The 19,005-nt window shown below is 41.9% G+C and overlaps 1 protein-coding gene across 1 annotated transcript in view; it reads right to left on the reverse strand.

Annotated features, from left to right (window-relative positions):
• Positions 1 to 1,117: 1,117 nt before the first annotated feature.
• LOC111225998 (AT-rich interactive domain-containing protein 1B-like) overlaps positions 1,118 to 19,005 on the reverse strand; it is a 178,992-nt gene continuing 161,104 nt past the window's right edge. Inside the window, exons 11-21 of the mRNA XM_022751071.1 lie at positions 17,861 to 18,055; positions 16,789 to 17,004; positions 15,289 to 15,517; positions 10,219 to 10,360; positions 8,734 to 8,900; positions 7,630 to 7,762; positions 7,308 to 7,433; positions 7,020 to 7,095; positions 5,034 to 5,769; positions 4,636 to 4,766; positions 1,118 to 4,280 (exon numbers count right to left, since the gene is read on the reverse strand). Coding sequence (XP_022606792.1) covers positions 2,451 to 4,280; positions 4,636 to 4,766; positions 5,034 to 5,769; positions 7,020 to 7,095; positions 7,308 to 7,433; positions 7,630 to 7,762; positions 8,734 to 8,900; positions 10,219 to 10,360; positions 15,289 to 15,517; positions 16,789 to 17,004; positions 17,861 to 18,055 — 3,981 coding nt within the window. The 3' untranslated portion in view covers positions 1,118 to 2,450. The remainder of the gene's footprint in view (positions 4,281 to 4,635; positions 4,767 to 5,033; positions 5,770 to 7,019; positions 7,096 to 7,307; positions 7,434 to 7,629; positions 7,763 to 8,733; positions 8,901 to 10,218; positions 10,361 to 15,288; positions 15,518 to 16,788; positions 17,005 to 17,860; positions 18,056 to 19,005) is intronic.

A 19,005-nucleotide genomic window follows, 5' to 3' on the forward strand; every position in this document is an offset into this window, starting at 1 on the left:
CCACGAGAACAGTAATGAAAGCGTTGCAGTTCAAACCCAGACTGTTGCATGAATCCATCATGAATATAAAGTAGCAGGATCATGTGAACAATAAATGGGTTAACCTATCCATATTCATTCATTCATTTTCTACCGCTTATCCTCTAGTAGGGTCGCGGGGGGGATGGAGCCTATCAAAGCATCCTTTCGGGCGAGAGGCGGGGTACACCCTGGACAGGTCCTATCCATATTTATATTTTGAAATCTGCCTACATTCTGTTCAAAGTAGCTGTAACTTTGTATCTCTCTTTCAAACAATGACAGACGCATTCATTGTTCTTAAGTATAACCTAAACTGACTGGGATGGAACTACTGATATCAGTTGGGTTGTGATGAAGTAAAAGTCAAAAAGAGGCTCTAAACTGGAGGGAAGTTTGAGCACCTGCAGTGGGTTCAGAAATTCATCAACAAAGTGAGAGGGTGGTTTTAATAGTGAGTGGGTCCTGGACACAATTAAAGTGGAAACAAATGTAAAACTCTTTCCTCTGTCACTCATCAAGCTGATGTCCCTCTGTGGCTGTACAGTAAGTCTCACAGTGTGATGAAAGGCTGGAACTGCTGCCAAGTTTCACATTGCACACACGGTCATAGAGTTGCTGCAATATCTCTTTTTTTCCTTTTTTTTGGTCATACTACGTGTATGACAAAAAAAAGGGTCAGCACATCAGATGATATTGCAAAACAGTACTGTTAACATGTTCTAAATTATTAGTTTAATTCAGCAGTTGTAATCAACACCTTCAAAATAAAATGATGTATATGATTTAGTAAAGTAATTCAGCTGACCTGTTGGTGTCCCTTCATGGATGGGAAACATTTTGAATATGCAGAGGAATTTGAAGTGACACCTGGAAAGCAGCCATCTTTATCTTTAAACTGAAATATTTGCACCCAATCAAATATTGTGATCAGACAGAAAACAATCTGGTCCTCTTATCAAGTGTCCTCTGGACTCTTGTGTGATGCAGGATTTCAGTCATTATCCAATTTAACTGTAGAGAGGGAGGAATCGGCTGTGACTGTGATCAAATTATTTTGAATGAAATCAATAAAAGGCAGGTCATGTAAGCAGTTGATGTTTGTTTTATTGGCCTAAGATTGTCTGGACATAATGCAACGTCTCCGGTGCTTAACGATGTTCATCGTACATTTATTTGTGACATGTGCAGCACAGAGTATAAATGTGTATACTGAATAAAAGAGAGACATACGAAAAAAGGCAAATTTTACAATGAGCTTTCAGGACATTTTGAAGGATCTTTTCAGACTTTTCTTTTAGAGCATTATCTAGATTCAAAAATATGCCCATTGACATGTATGGAGGACAGTAACAAACAGAAATGTGTTCAGGTTTCTTATGTGACCTCGCCTAGATATCCTCTCACCCTGGCACTTCCACGTTTGATTACCAAAGCGATTGTTTTCTCAGCTATAATACAATGCATACAGGAATTTTTACATTGAAACATCAGTTACATCTGCCATGTTCAAATATTTGACCCCATTAACAAAATATGTATAATAACAATAACAAATTTTACCAACAATAAAAGCATTTGTTATAATAGTCAGAAAGTCCCATCTCTTGCTATGCTTGATAGAGACTGAAAGAATCATGTGCGTCCATTGTACAACGGTTTATATACACAGTGATGAAAAAATACAGACATAACACAAGTGCTTAGGAAACACAAAGTTCATCTGTGAAAGTCGTTGAGGCTATGATTGATAAATTAGACACTTTTTTTGACAGATGCGCTTCTCTCATGTTGATTGGCTGGTGCAATGCTGCCTCCTCATGGCCTAAAGCACACACTGCAGGTGTCTTTAAAGAGTTACATTTTCTTCTTGTTCTCAAAACGGACAACTTGCTCTAGTCCTATTGCACAATTTATCTTCCAGCGATGGAGACATATACATTTCAATTTAAAAAGTCAGTGTTTTTTTCCCCCACAACTGTTGGCAAAAAAGTTCAAACTACTGTACAGTGTCACATTTTAAATAAATACTCTCCATTAACAAAATGTTGATGAGTATATTAGCATTTATAAAACTGAAAAACATCTCAACAACTCATCGACTCAAAAGGAACCATGTAATTCAGCACCAAAATCTGGTGGCAGCTTTGGCTGAAAAAGTAAACAAACAAAAACAAATGCCAAACAAAATATTAAACATAGCAATCCAACACCAGCAGGTATTAAATATTTGTATTAAAATGAGCTTTCAAATCCCAAACCCACTTTTTTAACAGGGCCCAGAAGCTATACATATATAGATATTTTGTTTATGTGGATACTTCTTTTAAAAAAACAAACATTTTCTGTAATTTTGATAAATAAAAATAGAAAACCACAGAAATATCTTGTCCACCTTAGGGTCTGCTGTGTAAGTCCTGCCTCTCCTCCTGTCATAATTTCCCTAAGTGAAAGAGAACTTGGCAAATAATAGCCACCACTCCCGCGCTGAGCACCGAAGAAATGGAGATGTCTAATAATCTGCTTTCGTACAGCACAAACTCTGTCTTGTTCTCCTCCACTTTAGCCATGGCCAGCAGGCCTTTAGCTGCTCTGCACATCATGTTTATGCTCGGTGGGTCCATAGGGGGATGCCCCATGTGCAGTAAGCTGTGAGGGTTCTGCTGGTACTGCGCCATGCTAACACCGTCCTCCAAGAAACCTACCAAATTACCCACGCTGCCCTTCTGCATGGCAATGGCACGTGCCGCTGTGGGGTCTCCTTGCGCCAGGTGGGAGAGGACAGCCACTGCCATCTCCCTGTACACCTGGGCCTTCCTCTGACCCACGTAACGGACCAGGACAGTGAAGAGTTTCTCCTGTCGGCTGAAAGGAGGCGTAGCTAGCAGGAGGTCCACGTTGCCTTCTTGGATGCTCAGCTTGCAGAGGCACTCCAGCACCAGCCTTTGAGGAGTGAGCTGGGAGTGGGGTGCTGCTGACGGGAAGGGGTCCTGGGCCTCAGCTGAAGGGCACACCATCCAGTGGAGAAGGCCATCCAGGATGGGGAGGCAGATAGTGTCTGAATAGTTGGAGAGATCCAGCTGGCCAGAGATGTTGGCCAGTGTGACCATGGCATTCTCCCTGAGCAGACTCAGACACTCCCACCACCACTCCTCTTTGCTACTCGACAGCCCCTGCTCCTGCTGTTCGTCTCTCTGGTAGCTAGGGGGCGACCTGTTCCTCTCCGGGTGCTGGTGGTGCAGCAGGAGCAGCCTGCCCAAAAGAAGAACCAGAGCAGGGTGGCGTGACATATCCAAGTCGTTCCCCGGGATGAAAGACAGGCTCCGGACGATGTTGGAGACACAGAGGCACCGCTTGGACAGCGAGTCCTGCCAGGAGGATGTTGTGGAGAGCGGAGCCTCATCCAGGCAGCGGGGCTCATCCTCCAGCAAGGTGATGTGGTCCTGCTCCCCATCTGAATGCACCCTGAATGGGTAGGATGGCAAGGAGCGTGCTGGGTGAGCGTAAGAGAGGGCGTCAACCCGAGCACACAAAACATCATCTATAGTAGCGGTGATATGTTTCAGAGGTTGTTTCTTTTCCACCTCCATCTTGTTTTCCTGTTTGTTCTCCTTTCCGATCTTCTCATCCGCCCTGGCAGGTGGCGCAGTACGTGGTTCAAAGTGTGTCTGAATGTGTGCGGTGGAGTCGCCTCCACCGGCCTGCCAGTGTAGCAGCCCACTGGTGAACTCGGTGACGTAACCTAAGTGCTCTGTCATGTCTTCAATCAGGTCCTCTTTGTGGATGATCTTGATTGGGAGCTTATCGTATTTGCTGGCTTGTTGAGGTTTAGGCTCTAGTTCTGCAACAGGTTGGTCCATAGACTCCTTTTTACTCTCTGCTCCATCTTCACTCTTTTCTTCCTTCTCCTCTTTCTCTCCATCTTCTTTATTCTTGTCCTCCTTCTTTCCACTCGTCTCAGACTCCTCCTTTTCACCATTCACCACTGCTGACTCTGGCGCAGCAGCGACGGGTGGAGCTTCCTCCACGACGGCTCCTGCTTGCTCCTCTTGCAGCTCTGCTGCTGCGGGGGCTGACTCTGATTCAGGTTGGACAGTCGAATCAGTTTCCTGGTCAGGGATGGATTCTTCTTTCTGTTTAGAAGGAGGATCCAAAAGGCTTTTATGAGCCACAGTCCCCACCTCAAACTCCTCCAAGATGCCAAAGATCTCGATCAGACAGCGGCGGAAGTACTCGACGATGAGCTCGAGGAATCCAGGCAACTGGTCAGACAAAGACAAAGATATAATCATTGTCAACAATTAAAGAAAAAGGAAACCAGACACATGTTGACAAGTAATCCCGTCTGGTGAATGGAAAACCAAGATTAACAATCTATGGAGAGAATTTTTCATGCTAACTCAGTAGTAGTAGTAATAATATCCTGAATCCTCTGGACTATGCGAATAAAGAACGGAATAATGGTATTCTGAATATTTTCCCCTCACAAAATTTTATAGATCCTCAGTTTAACAGAAAAGGTTGACTGCACATCACACTGTCACAGCATGCCCTGTTGAGATAAATGAATCTCTTCTGTCAGTCAGCAATGAGGTGCAGTCATCAAATTCCTTTTACCTGGGAGAGGTTAAAGGAGGCCACAGTGCTGTCATCGTACAGGAGGATGTTGATGGTGTCTAGAGCCCATGTGCTCTCTGCCAGCAGGCCAGACTTCAGAGACATCATGACGCGCCAGGCCTCAGGCGTTCCTGGGATTAAAACAGTGGGATTTTTTTGGAACGAGGAAGAAAAAAAAAGTGGTGATCAGACTTTGTACAAATGATAAAAGAGACAGTGAACAGAGTAGATCATTTTAACTTCTGTCATAAAATGTACCTCATGTTGTGCTAATTCTACCTGAAAATTAGCTTTATACTGTAAATCCACAATTTTTCAAGTTGAATGCACAACTAGCACCTCACTCATAGTCCTACTCAAAATGTTGACTCATGAAATTAAGGGAACCCCCCGCTCACCAGTGTCCTTGGAGGTAAGTTTGCGTCGAGGCTTGAGGATGGACATGGTGGCCTCCACTGATCCTGGCGGGTAGTTGAGGTCCCTCCTCAGGTTGGGAGGAAACTGACCCATGGGTCCACTGATCTGTGAGCCCATCATGGCCATCCCAGGCTTAGGCATCTTCATGGGTGACATGAACGGTACTTTGCTGGGTGACATCCGAGAGTCCAGGGAGCGCTGGAAGGCCCCTGGGCTGGGTGCTCTGGGCAGGTGGTTGGCCATGGATGGGGAGTTGGAAAAAGACGATGGCTGGCGTGAAGATAGGGGAGGCATGCCGGCTGATGATGACATGTAGGGGGACTGACGGTGCCACTGCTCCTGCCCGGGCCGCCCGTCCATGTCATCTCTACCAATTGAGCCGTAAGGCGGCATTTGAGACGGCGGTCCCTGTCGGTTGGGGTAAGGATAGCCGAGGTCTGTCCTGGATGGCCACATGTTGGGCCCATCGGCAGCGTGGTTAGGAGTGGGCCCCCCACCCATCATACTGTGCTGGCTCTGTCCTGAGGGGGCCATACGGTCGCGGGGGTAGGGGTAGGGGAACTGTCCCTGTATGGCTCTGTGTTCAGGGCCTGAGTACCCACCACCGTAGTGGTTGTACATTTCCGGCTGCTGGTTGGCGTACTGCATGGCATACATGTCACTCTCGTGTCTCTTGGGTGGGGGGCCATACATACCGTCCATGGGCCGTTTGTAGCCCTGCTGAAGCAAAGATGTAGATAGACAGTGGTGTTTTTTGTTAGTAATTTTACTCTCACAGACATGTTAGCTTTGTTCTCATCATTTGATTTGTATTGCTTTAGCAGTGTTATATGCAATATGCAAAGGTGTACCAAAAAGTTAGTGGGATTAAAATGAAGAGACAATATTAGGGTGAATATTATAACAAAGAGTAATTAGTAAATATAATGAAATGACTGCTATAACTAAAAATAAATCTACAAAAAAGTGTTTTGGGAACCGGATTATATTTATTTTAAATTTTTCAAACAGATCCAGTTGTCAGACATTCTGAGGCAGTAATAATAAATAATAGAAACTGAAATACTACAAATGTCTTAACCCCCCTCCTGGTACCACTGCAGGGACAAAAATGTGTTTTCAGGAATTCTTTTATCCCAGTTGCACAAACTCAACCTGTTTGCCAGAATCTTTTTTATCTCACTGTTTACCTCTGTTTATATTGTACATCTTGTGTTTTTCAAATTTTAATGTTTATGTTGGTAATCTGTGCTTTGAACTTAATTTGACTGAACTGAGACTAACTGAGGTGAAAACACCAGCAGCAACTCATCAGGAGGTGGAACCACTGTGTGAGGCCCAAAACTGACAACGTCTTCCACTGTGCACTTAGAACAGCGAGAGGCAGAGATACAACATCTGCGGCGGACTTTCATCACCCCAGGTACGGTTGTGATTATGATATGGTGTTTATTCAGTTCAGATTGTTAGTAATGCTGTATTAGAACAGTCAGTTTAATAAGAACTATGTTTAACCAAGATACTAAGAAAAGCTAACAACTCCACTCCACAGTTGGTTAGATTCTTACTCACACACTAGACACTCACTCAATGGTCAATTGACATTGATTAGGCTTATTCATGAAAATGTGGTCTGATCAAACCAAGTAAATTAAAGATTACTGTGCTTAAAGGAAAGGATAAAAAATGTATTTCTATCATAATGAAGTGGCAAACAAGTAATAAAGTAAAGAGAGTATTGATCCCTTTTACATAATTGGGCTAAAATGCCCTATTATGAGAAATATATTACTCAGTATTTTACCTGATCATTTGTATTTTACCTAATCATTTATTCATACTTTATCTGTAATATGAACGGTGACATTTTTTTCAAAACTGTCCTAACCTCAGGACGTAAAGCTACTGTATTTCCATTTTACAGTTAGAGATAAACAGTGCTTTGTACATACAGAGCTGTCTCTCACCTGCTGTTGAGGGTACATCCCAGAAGGATGCATCCCATATGGCATGCCGGGATACTGCTGACCGTAGCCATCATGTCTGATATAAAAGAGAGGAGGGAGGAGAAATATATCACTCACTGATTTAAAAAAAACCTCAGGAACGCTATAGACATAAGGACGTATAGCTAAAGTTTTTTTCTCTGGCTCTCTACATAAATGGATTCTGCAAACACACACACACACACACACACAGACACAGACACAGACACAGACACACACACACACACACACACACACACACACACACACACACACCTCTGCTGTGAAGGGTATCTGCTGGGAGAGTACATGCTGCCTTCACTGTTGGAGGGCCCCAGGTTGTTCTGACTCCCAGGGGGACCCATGCTCCCCTCCATCCCCATCACATGGTCTGGTCTGAGGATCAAACAACAGGGAAGTCCTCTCAGGCTACTGACAATACATCACTGACATAACTTCTGTTATAAACACATTTTTTGTTACATTAAATAAAAACACTGCAGTTGGCCTCAGGGCTCATGTTAGAATGACGTCAGAGCAGAAAGAGGTTACTACAGGTTCACCAGCCTCTCCTGGTGGCTTGTGAGCCTACCTCCTGTCATAGCCTGGCCCGTACGGATACTGTGACCTTTGGCTCATGCTCAGGGCAGATGGGGGTCGACCATACATGTCTTGCATACCACCACCAGGCATCTGGCCCGGCATGTAGGGATCAGCTCCTGCCACTGCCAAGGAAGAAGGCAAAGGAAGTCAGTGCAACTAAAAATATCAACAACATGAACTAAATGAGTGATAAAATGTGTATTTTAACAGGTGTTAAGAAGCTATTAAATTAGTCTAACTATGACAGTTCTGGCTTAACCTTGTTCTGAAACTTGATCTCTTAATTGCATGAACCATGTCTTCCCCCAACCAGCAGGTGGCAGCATTCCTCTATGAATATTCACCACGTGTCATGATTAAACCTATTGTTCTGAGGCTGTGACTGTTGTTATGCAGCTAACATCCACCATATTATTCATTCAGACTCCATTCTCCTCAGCCTTCAGAGGAGCCGCCATCCTTTCTAAAACTACTGTTTGTTCTGAAAACTAAACCGCATGAGTTGGTCAAAACAGGTGCTTCTCAGCGGGGTGGAAAGGATGAAAGGTTGAAAACGAGGAGGATGAAAAGGATGAACAAAGTTAGGATGAGACGAAGGCTAAGCTACACGAACATCAGACGAGCTGGTGTGTTTTCGATAGAGCGATGTGTGGTGTAACAAACAGTTCTCATCTCCTTTCATAGTTCTCGTAGTAGAACACACACACACACACACACACACAAAAAAAAACACACACATCTGTCCTGATCTGAGACGACATGGTGACTAGACAATGAATTAGACCAACAAGACAGACGACAGAACAATGGCTCTGGGATACATGAGTCATTTTGACAGAGCCACCTAACTTCATATAAAGTTTAAAGATGAAGTTTCAAATTTCAATGTCACTGTCTATAACCTATGTGCAAGTTTATCTGAAAATATAAAACAGTTGATTGAAATGGATTTTCTTTTTTTTTTCTTTTTTTTTTATAACAGCAAAACAAAATCTTATTCACATAAATCAAAAAATATTCTGTGAAATTGGGGGAAACAGGTCCAGGCCTCGGTGTTTGGGTGAAAGGGTGTCACAGCGTGTGTCTCACTCACTCTTCCTCATCCCGGCGAAGGGGTCCTTGGCGTCGTACTGCATCCTCATCATCATGTCAGGCATGCTGAGGCCCTGCTGGTAAGGAGCTGAGGGGGGCAGGGAGGTGGCACGCTTCTGGAAGGCCGGGTCACTCACCTCCGAGAAGGGGTCCTGTATGCTCACACTACTCCTGGACAAGGTGAGGAGGGAAGGGAGGAGAGGGTGGAGAGAAAGGTGCAGATCAGTGATTGGACACTGAAAATGTTGAAACAATATGCTCTGAAGGAGTTTTATTTTACATGCAATGCTTTTATTTTTGAAACGATGATTTCATTTTTTCATTTTAAGATGAATATTTAATTTGAATATGAAATACATCAGATTTCATATATAAGGGTACCTGTTGTTATATCATAGGTAGTAGCACATGTACTAGTACTTGTCATTGCAGTTGTTTGTTGTCAGTGTTGCACTGAAAATTTCCTTCATTAAAAGGACAGAATTATTAGCATCAAAATGTACTTGAAGTATTAAAGGTAAAAGTAATAAAATGACCCCTGTCAATTGTAATATTATATCATTGGAATATTATAGTAGATTCATTACTGTAGGCCTTTATGCAGATTTTACATTATAGCTAGTTAAAGTAAAGCTAATTTTAATGATTTTATAAACTGTTAAATAGATATAGTTTGTATGCAAAACCTTGGTATTCAAAGCGACCGGTAACTATAGCTGCCAAATAAATGTAGTGGGGGAAAAGTACAATATTTGGATCTAAAAAGTAGTGGCATATAAGTATAACGTAGCAGGAAATACAAATAAAGTAAAGTACAAGTACCTCAAAATTGTATTTAAGTACGTTACTTTCCACCACTGTGTTTTTATTGTTTAATTCATTTGTGTCATGTACATATTAAAGACTTCTCACACATAATATCACAAACACAGAAAACAAAGAACTTTGCTTCCTCTCCTGGGCTCTGCAAACACAACTGTCATGTTCTATAATCATCCGACAAGAAATCAGCAGAGATGAAGGACGTTTTACTAAAAAGTAAAAGACTTTAATCATCATGTAAAGAGCAAGAAAATGTAATACAGTCTTTGTTTTCAGTCTCACCTAAATAGCCTAACAAACAAAGCTTTTCCTCTTCAGGGAAACTATTGCATCTAACTGTTTGGATAATTGGTTATGTATCTGAAGATAACTGTGCACATGGAGATCTTTTCCTTTCACTTAAATCCTGCTTTACTACATTGTAGTTGTTTTATATGAATCCATATTCATAATTAAGGTTCATACCATACATTAACAGACAATGCTTGTTTATAAATAAGGAACAATTAGTGCTGATGGAAATGAATATCACACTGTAACTACAAAAATCAAGTATATTAATTATACTAAATTAGGAACTACTACTAGTGCTGTATAGGCAGTAACAGGATCATTAGTAGTAGCAGGAGTACTGTAGTGGTATTACGGTATGTATGTGTGGTACCTGTTAGGGGGCAGTGGAGTGACCTGTCCCAGAGGGGTGGTAGCAGGTGTGGGGGGTTTCAGATCCCCTGCTGCCTCTGCTGTAGAGCTGCTGCCAGAGGACTGGGGCGTCTGTGGGCCTTGGAGGGAGCCGCCTGAATTAGCTGGGAGACAGAAGTAGCCTTATTATTCTTAAAGCTAAATGATTCATGAAAATTCACGGCAAAAACTGTAACACATTCAGACCGCAGGGCTCCCCCATGCCTTCAGATATGATCTCGGAGCTGGTTTGAGTTACAGCGGCCATAGTGGGCTTTCGCTGCAGCAAGGTGCTGTATTAGGGAGATAACTTTGGACTTCAGGCCAAAGCACTAACAGTGATGCCCTACACGAGAAGTGAGGCCGTCCAAACAGCCTACATGAGGGCTGAGAAGATGGGAACGGAGGGACTGCTAAAGAGGGGCCAGAGGAGGAAGGGGGAGGGGGGGGGGCATGGTGAAGAGAGGGGAAGGATTTCTCAGAGGGAATTGCCCATTGGGTCGCAGCACAGCTCTTTATTTGGAAGCTGTTTGAAGATTGTTTAGCTGACTTTTTTTTTAGGAACTTGACTCATAATCGAGCTGATGAGGGGTTCATATGGAGGGCTGAGCTCGGGGGCAAAGATGTATTTTAAGAAAATACAATGTATATATCTACCATTAGGGTAAAATCAAATTATGTGCTAGCTAATACCTTAGCACACATCCTCTAAATATGAGTGAGGACCTTAAGAAAGCTTGTGCTGATGACCTCCTCTTGGTCAAAATACTTCCCCACAAACAGAGACTCCAAACTGAGGTTAAAATTGGGTTAGTGTGCTCTCTTGTTATGACACCAGTGAATTTCTCAGTTCAGATGACTAGAAAATTATAGGAGTGCAGAGTTACAAGAGCCCACCACACAAAGAACCCCCAGCCAGATAAAACCAAGGGATACAAATTCCCAGAAGCAGGTTTAATGGAAAATGTGGACCGTTCCGGCTAAAATATGACAAAGACGAAGAAAGAGAGAATATGAAAGTATCCTAATGAGCATTTAGCTAAGAAGGCTTTCTCTGGAACAGCCTCAGTGGCCTTTCCCTGCACAGCACGTTTCCACAGGAAAAAAAGAAAAAGAAAGACTTAAGCTTTAAAAATTCATGCTAATTCTGAATTATTCAATGATACCCCCTGCCTCTACATCATTGGAGATGGAGAGAGAGAAAGACGGAGAGAGAGACAGGGAGAGATGGTTATCCCATGATGATGAGGAGAGATAGGAGAGAGGGCAAAGTAGGGGCAGGGAGCATTACTTCCCGGGACATCCCCACTTCAGACAAATATGAATGCACAAACACACACACATGCACACGTGGAGAAGTGCAAACAACGGTGGGGTTAGCCGGGGTTAAGAGGTTCACAATTCCTCAAGAGCAGGAGGGCAGACAGACAGATACATAATATGGAGAGGGTGGGGGTATGAAGATGGAGGGGAGGTGGAGGAGAGCGTGAACTTAAGTGCCCTCTGTTCCACATTCAGACAGAGAAAAGAATGACAGAGGAGGCGGTGAGGGGAAAAAAAGTGCTTGTGCAAGAGGCATGTGGCTGACGTTTGATGTGTGTGCGCGCGCGAGAGAGCCTGTGTATGTGTGTGTGTCAGCGGGTGACATAATCCAGATGGGTGGTAGCGGTTAAGGGAGGAGGGGGGAAAAAAAAAAAGAAAAGTCAGTCAGCTGAACCAGTTTTCTGAATGAAAGGTGACGGCGAGGTCGAGTTTGTTTACGTTCTACATTCCAGTTCTCATTAATCACTCCCCACACCACCACCACCACCACCACCACCACTACACACACACACACACACGCACATACATACACACTCCCCACCCCACCACCCCCACCAGCCCGCTGGACAAGCTCCCTCAGTGACATCATTGGTCTGTCAGTCTATATATAGGCTGGCAGGGTGTCAGTGGGGCAGTTTGCACTTTGTAGCAAGGAAGCACAGATAGCAGATCAAGACAGAGGTATGCAAAGGAAATGGGAGGGATTCTATTCTCTAGCTTTTGAACCTGTGGTATTGAGGTTTTTCATGACTGAATTTACCAGAAACAGGCAAAGTTTTAGAACTGGTGTGTGTAAGTACAGTAACAAAGCAAAGTCTGTCAGTCTGTGCGTTGACTTCTGAGTTTATGTCAATTGAACGTCTCCATAAAAGTGTCCATCCTTCAAGTAACACTGTATGTGTAGTCTTAAAATCTTTCTTACTATATATTACTTAAGTGTGTATTCATTTAATAAATAATACTAATGATAAATAATAATATTTAGTAAATCATTTCAATGACACTGATGTATTTAATGACGCATCTCAATAAAGTTTTCAAAGCAAGTTTATCAATATTAGAAACAAGTAAATGTCACATCATTTTTTAAGATTAAAATTGTGTGTATATTTAATTTAAGTCAGACAGTCAGACTAATTTTGAAGAAGCTGCCAGCAGTCACATTATGTAAACCACTTTACTTGAAGGGAAAACCTTAAGTGAGTGCACCTGACATGTTGGCAATAATTAGGGTTAAAAAATCTTACCTCCCTCGAATATATCATTCTTTTCCTGGGATGCCTGGGATTTTTTCACCATAATGAAGTTTGATTTCAAAAACAAAACTGTGAATAATTAATCATGAAATGGAATTTTAATAAAGTTTCATACTCATTAGATTATGTGGCAATATTTTAGAATTGAGTTGGAAAAATGGCATTTGCCAACCAGACAGAATCTTTTGATTGATTCAGCCATAGCAATAATCCCTCATTGCACAGGTCATGACTGAGTCTTACACTGTTTGGGGTAGTTTGGGGAATAGTTTCAGTGTAAGTCTTTGTTTTCTCTTTCAAAGACGTTCAGCTAACCTGAGGGTTTATTAAAATCCTGTATGATTGTCTGAATGCTCCTGTTTCCTGTTGGTGATGTTGCTGTTTTCAGAGATCTAAGCAGTTAACTCAGTGAGTACAATGTTAAGAATAATGACCAAAATCTGAAACTAAGACCCAAATTGTAACTGGAATTTCCCTTTAAAACGGCAAAGCCTTGTAGAGAAAACACGGCTTTAGTATTACAGTGCTGTAGGGGTTCCACCACCTATTCTTACAAACGCAGATGATACCAAAAATATGCAGGAGATATTACTTCAATCAAGTGTTGCAGCATGAGCAGTTTAAAGTTGAGGAGCTGCACATCCAGAAAGCAGCCCAAACATCACAAGTATTAACATTTTCATGTTTCACAATGTCTCTGATTGTGTGTACCACGGTTCCATCAGCTGATGTTGGGAAAATGAGATTCTGTGAAATTGAGGTGTTTAGATCCCCTTGAACAGACGAGAGGGGACTGAATTATGAATTATAAAGTGTTATGAGTGAGAAGGACCATTTGTGTTTATATATATACGTGTTTGTGTGTCTGTGTTGCTCATGTGTACTGTATGTATATGTATGTGCATGTGTGTGCATGTGTGTGTGTGTGTGTGTGTGTGTGTGTGTGTGTGTGTGTGTGTGTATGCAAATGGAGGCAGATGCTCTTTTCCACCCACCAGGAAAAGCAATCTGCAGTGTCTCAGGCAGGTGAAGTGCTCCGATGTTCTATTTAAAAGCCAGGGTCACTTTTCTCATCTCCGCTGCAAATTAGAGACGTGACCTTACTGCTCTATATCGCTCCAACTCTTTCTCTCTCCTCTCCTGATCCTCACATCATAATTGTGCACACAGACGCACAGTGTGAACAGGTAATATACACAAACAAAAAGCACCCTTTGTGTTATGGTGCTGCACCAAAACAATATTACTTAACCTCTAAAGCACTGTAATCAAATAAAGGCGAGTCCTGGGTTTGAGGTACAAGTAGTGATCGTATCGTAGCTCACCTTCATTAAACTGAGAATCATCTCATCAAAACAGCGTTAATGCTCGCTCATCTCTAAGGGCTTTGAGTTGTATTCATGTAATCACACAGAGTCCCCCTTTGCTATTTTTAATAATGAATACAATACTTACTGCCTGGCCACAGTACTTTAAGATGTTCAAGAGACAATTCAGCCGAATTACAAAAAAAAAGTACCCTAGTGGTATCTGCCATGTAGATTTTGTTAGTCGTGTTCAGTGCTGAGAGCGCCACAAACAAAATCACCATTCTAGTGCATTGTATTGGGGGAATATCTCACAGATGGATATCTTAAAACCTGCGCAGGTAAAACCTACATGGGTAAAAACTACCTGACCCTTTAACTGTCAACTAATATATATATATACTGTATATATATAGTAGAGTTTTTCACTTTTTGTATTTGCATTTCTTAAACACATTCTTCACAAATAAGGATGTAAGACATTCGGAACCAAACAAACACAACAACAATAATAAAGTGAACTCTCATGATACCCCCTCTCTTCTCATATTTGAAGTGGAGGCCTGTTAGTGCTCTACATACTCTCGGGTGGCTGTAAATGAGGTTGACATGGTTAATTTATGATATGAGCGGCTGTTGATCATTTTAAGATAAGCTGATCATTTTTAAGATAATATGCACAGCACCTAACATAACATTGCTCAGACTAATGACATTACCTTTTGTTTCATTGGTAAATTAACCTGAAAGCTAATTAGCTACAAAATGAACTGCAACCATTTGTTTAGGTCAAATGAGCAGACTTTTTTTTTTTTTTTAAACTTTGGCCAATACCACAATCCACACCAGGGAACAATTTTACACGCAGTAATCAATATTTTCTATAAATCTGCGTTTGCTACAATTATAATAAACAGCTTTTCTGGCAGTTCCCATCCCTCCAAGATGCGTGAGTAGCAGCTATGCTGACAGGAAGGCGTTTGACATAGCTGCAAAGCCTTTATTGCGGTGCTGTTGTGTGCCACATTGTCATGAATGCAGATCACTGTTTCTCTGATGCTTCCTGACACCTGTAGTTTGATCAGCAGCACCTGTTGTTTGGCTGCTGACAGATGGGAGAGTGGGGTTGTGAAAAACCCAGAGAAGCGGTCTGTTATCAGGCCTTACCAGGTGAGGGCGGCTGGATCTTGACCTGCTTTCTGTTGTCCCCTCCAGCCATGCTGCTGCTGCTGCTGCTGCTGCTGCTGTCTGCCGGCGGCTCTTCTCCTCTCTCCATCTTACACTCATAGGCAAACAGATACTGGATGTACTGCTTCTTGAGGGAGCTGGCGGAGCTGCTTGACGTGCCAACGTTCAGGGTGGTGGACAGCTCACGCCACTTCTTGTTCTTGTTCACCTGAGTGGTTGAGGGATGAGACAACGACAAGACATTAAGAAGTTAAATGACTGGCACTGACCTCAATGAGATTGTGGGGTGCAGAGTAATTTATTTTTGCTCACATCCTCCCTATATACAGTTATGTATCCCAGTAGAATCAGCCACATGCTTGTCATTTTGCCTGGACTATGGTAGACCACAGCCTGCTGAATTTAATCAGAAATAATCAATTCCGTGCCTGAGCACTCACTGTTTTTATACTTACTATAACCACAGAGTTGTAGGTCACTCCTGAGTACTGCACATAATTTCCACATTGCTGTTTTTAATCTAACAGCAAAAGAGCACTACAGTATATGGCCAAAAATATGGGGACACCACTGATGCCATACTTTTAATCTTGGCCTGTTTTGAAGTGTTTGGGCTACGTCCCTCAGTTCCAATCAGGGGACATCCTAATCCTACCACATACAATAATAATATTTTAGACAATGCACTTCCAACTTTACAGCAACAGCTTGGGGAAGGTCATTTCCAGTTTCAACATAACAGTGACCTCGGGCATAATGAAATGATTTTCCAGATTTTGGAGTGAAAGAACATGAGTGGCCTGCACAGAGACCTGACCTCAACCCCATCAAACACCTTTGGGACAAACTGGAGCGCCACCTGTGAGCCAGGCCTTACTGCCCAACGTCAGTGTCTGATCTCACAGATGCTCTCACGGCAGAGCGGGTGCAAACTGCAGCCTCTCCAGAAGAGTGGAGGCTATCATAGCGGCAGATTTATGCCTGTGGTTTTGGGAATATAATATGTAATGTTTTAACGTCCACATACTTGTGGGCATGTGTGTATGTTATCTCCTGTTTTCTCTTGGCTGTCTGTAACCGTGCTAATGCTAGCACGTAAAGCTTCATATGTTTTGTATGTGCTTTTCCTTTTTCTTTTTTCTTTTTTTTTTTTTTTTTTATCACATAGGTTTTGACACACAAGGATTCTGCCCAGAACTTGCATCTCTAGTGAGATTTTCAGGAATATACTATAATGTCTCAAAGATTTATTTTGTGTATCTCATTCTCTTGAGCGCATTTCTCAACATTTACAAGCACACCAGATGCCATGCTGCTGGAGTGCACGTTGCTGAAGAATGCTAAATAGCCAATGCACATGATTAGTATGAAATGACTTCACTGTATGTGAGGTTATATTCTCCCCAAATACTCTTTTAAATGTTATTACGTGCGTGTTAACTCCAACATTGTCCCATCATAATGTTCCCTATACATTACCATGGCGAGGCCTCCGATCTCCCGAACAGCCATATAGAGCTTCCAGAGATCCAGTGGCTTTTTGCCCACAGCGGGCAGTTGGGCAACAGGCGTGCCCCTCTCCTCCATGAAGTTCAGGTATCGTTCCACCCAGCCCCGCCGCTCCGGCTCCACACCAAGCTCATAAAGGCGTGTGATTCGCTCCCCGCTGAGGGAGGAGGGGTTAGGGTTGGCTTTCTAGCAAGGGAGAGAGAGAGAAAATAAGAACGGGAGAAAAACTGGGTTACTATAGACTTTATTTATTTATTTATATAATGTATGTTTTATTTTTATTCATATAAATGTGTATAAATGTGACATTTTATATAATATATAAATGTTAACATCAACCTTTTTTTTTTCATAATAATAAAAGACAGACTATATTTGGTAGTGTACCTGATTTAAGCACAACAATGAAGTTCTTTTCTACACTTTTCATTCATATCTTATACTTTACATGAGAGGACATATCATTTACATAAGTTTACATCAGATGCATTAATAGAAAGTGTCTTCTATATATTCTAAAATATATAGTCTATTTTACAGTTAATCTTTCTTTGCTGTATCCTATTGCTGTTTTCTGCTACAACAACCCACTCTCCCCATGGGGATCATTAAAGTTTCATCCCGTATTTACACATTCTGAAGTAGGCCCTTGGTTGAATGACCAAGCAAAAATAAACACTTCTTTGGAGCATTTTGCTCAGTGTGCAGTCTGTGTTTATTTCAAAGTTCATTCATTGTACATTTATGTCCCTCATGTTCAAATTGGTGGACAAAGTTTAATCCCACACAGCGACGTCTGGCTTTGGTCCAGGTTTCTAAAGAGTTTTGTTGTCTAAAGAAGCAGATTTTGATGAAGTAATTACACAATAACCCTGTAGTCACACACAAATCAATCAAAATCACTGTTTTTTCTGACATTATTGCCCGTAAAGGGAAATAAGTTGCTTGGTTTGGTCTTTGTGTCTAAATATTAATTTAATTCCTGGATTTTGTCGGGAAATTCTCACATTCAACAAACTGCGCTTGAGTGTGTAGTTCTTACGGGGCTGGAGGGGGTCTTGAGAGGCCAAGGGGGGCTGCTGATGCTGTCGCTGTCGTCTCCGTGGTAGGAGGACAGGCTGGCTGGGCTGGGTGAGAGGGGGGAGGGTACGGGCAGGGCACCACCTGGCGTGGCTGGCTGGGACACACACTGCTGGGAGCCACTGCTACTGTTATTGTTGCTGTAGCCGTCCTGTAGCTGGGAACGAGAGAGAAAGAGAGAAAGAGGGCAAAGGATTTTAATTTCCTTTGGATAAATCATCACTGCTATGTCCTTTCAACCACCTCCTCAGTATCTGTATGACACAATGGTGTGTTCTACCACTGTCCACACAACAATACTGAGGTCATAGCTGAAAGACAGCAACAGCAGACAAAACCTGAAGTGATTCAATATGTGTGCGCAGGGACATAAGATCATTTATGTGTGTATGTTTGGACGGAGAGGTGGAAAGTACATCGAATACTGTACTGTACTGAATTTGGAGTACTTCCACTGCACTTAAGCATTTCCATTTCAAGATTTCGACAACTATAGTTACTCATTTTTACTTTAAGAATAAATGTTTTGTCTGAACTGTAGAACTAGCTTGTAAAATACGGTGCTCTGTTTTAGATTTAAATACGTTTTATACCATATATATATATTTATATACAAACAGCATAAACCAGCTTAGCCAAAATCCTGCTTATATCTTAAAGCATCAGTAATAACATAACGACACAAATAATAACAACACATTTATAAAGGGCAACTCCACATAATGACTTCTTTTAGTTTTGATACTTCAGTATATTTTACTGATAATACTTATGCAATATTACTAAGTTTAAGTTACATTAGTAATTCTGGGAATTCACTGTACTTGCAATGAAGTGTTTCTTTACCTACTTCTGTGCAGGTAAAGAAACTGCATACCACTAAGAAATTCTAGACACAGTTGGATACAAACAGTAGTGGTACTAGTACTGGTGTTGTGTGTGAGTCTACATAAATAAATGTATGTGTTCGTGTATGTGTGTAAACTGAATAATAATAAATAAAATTCATGCAGATCAGTATGTATTAGTCTACATAGTTTGTCTAGAAACACGTGGGTGCATGAATTTAGATACAATCTCCACTTTGTGTAAATCACTCACATTTGT

Source organism: Seriola dumerili, unplaced genomic scaffold (genome assembly GCF_002260705.1).
Source record: "Seriola dumerili isolate Sdu_G_001 unplaced genomic scaffold, Sdu_1.0 BDQW01000149.1, whole genome shotgun sequence".
Classification (NCBI taxonomy): Eukaryota; Metazoa; Chordata; class Actinopteri; order Carangiformes; family Carangidae; genus Seriola; species Seriola dumerili.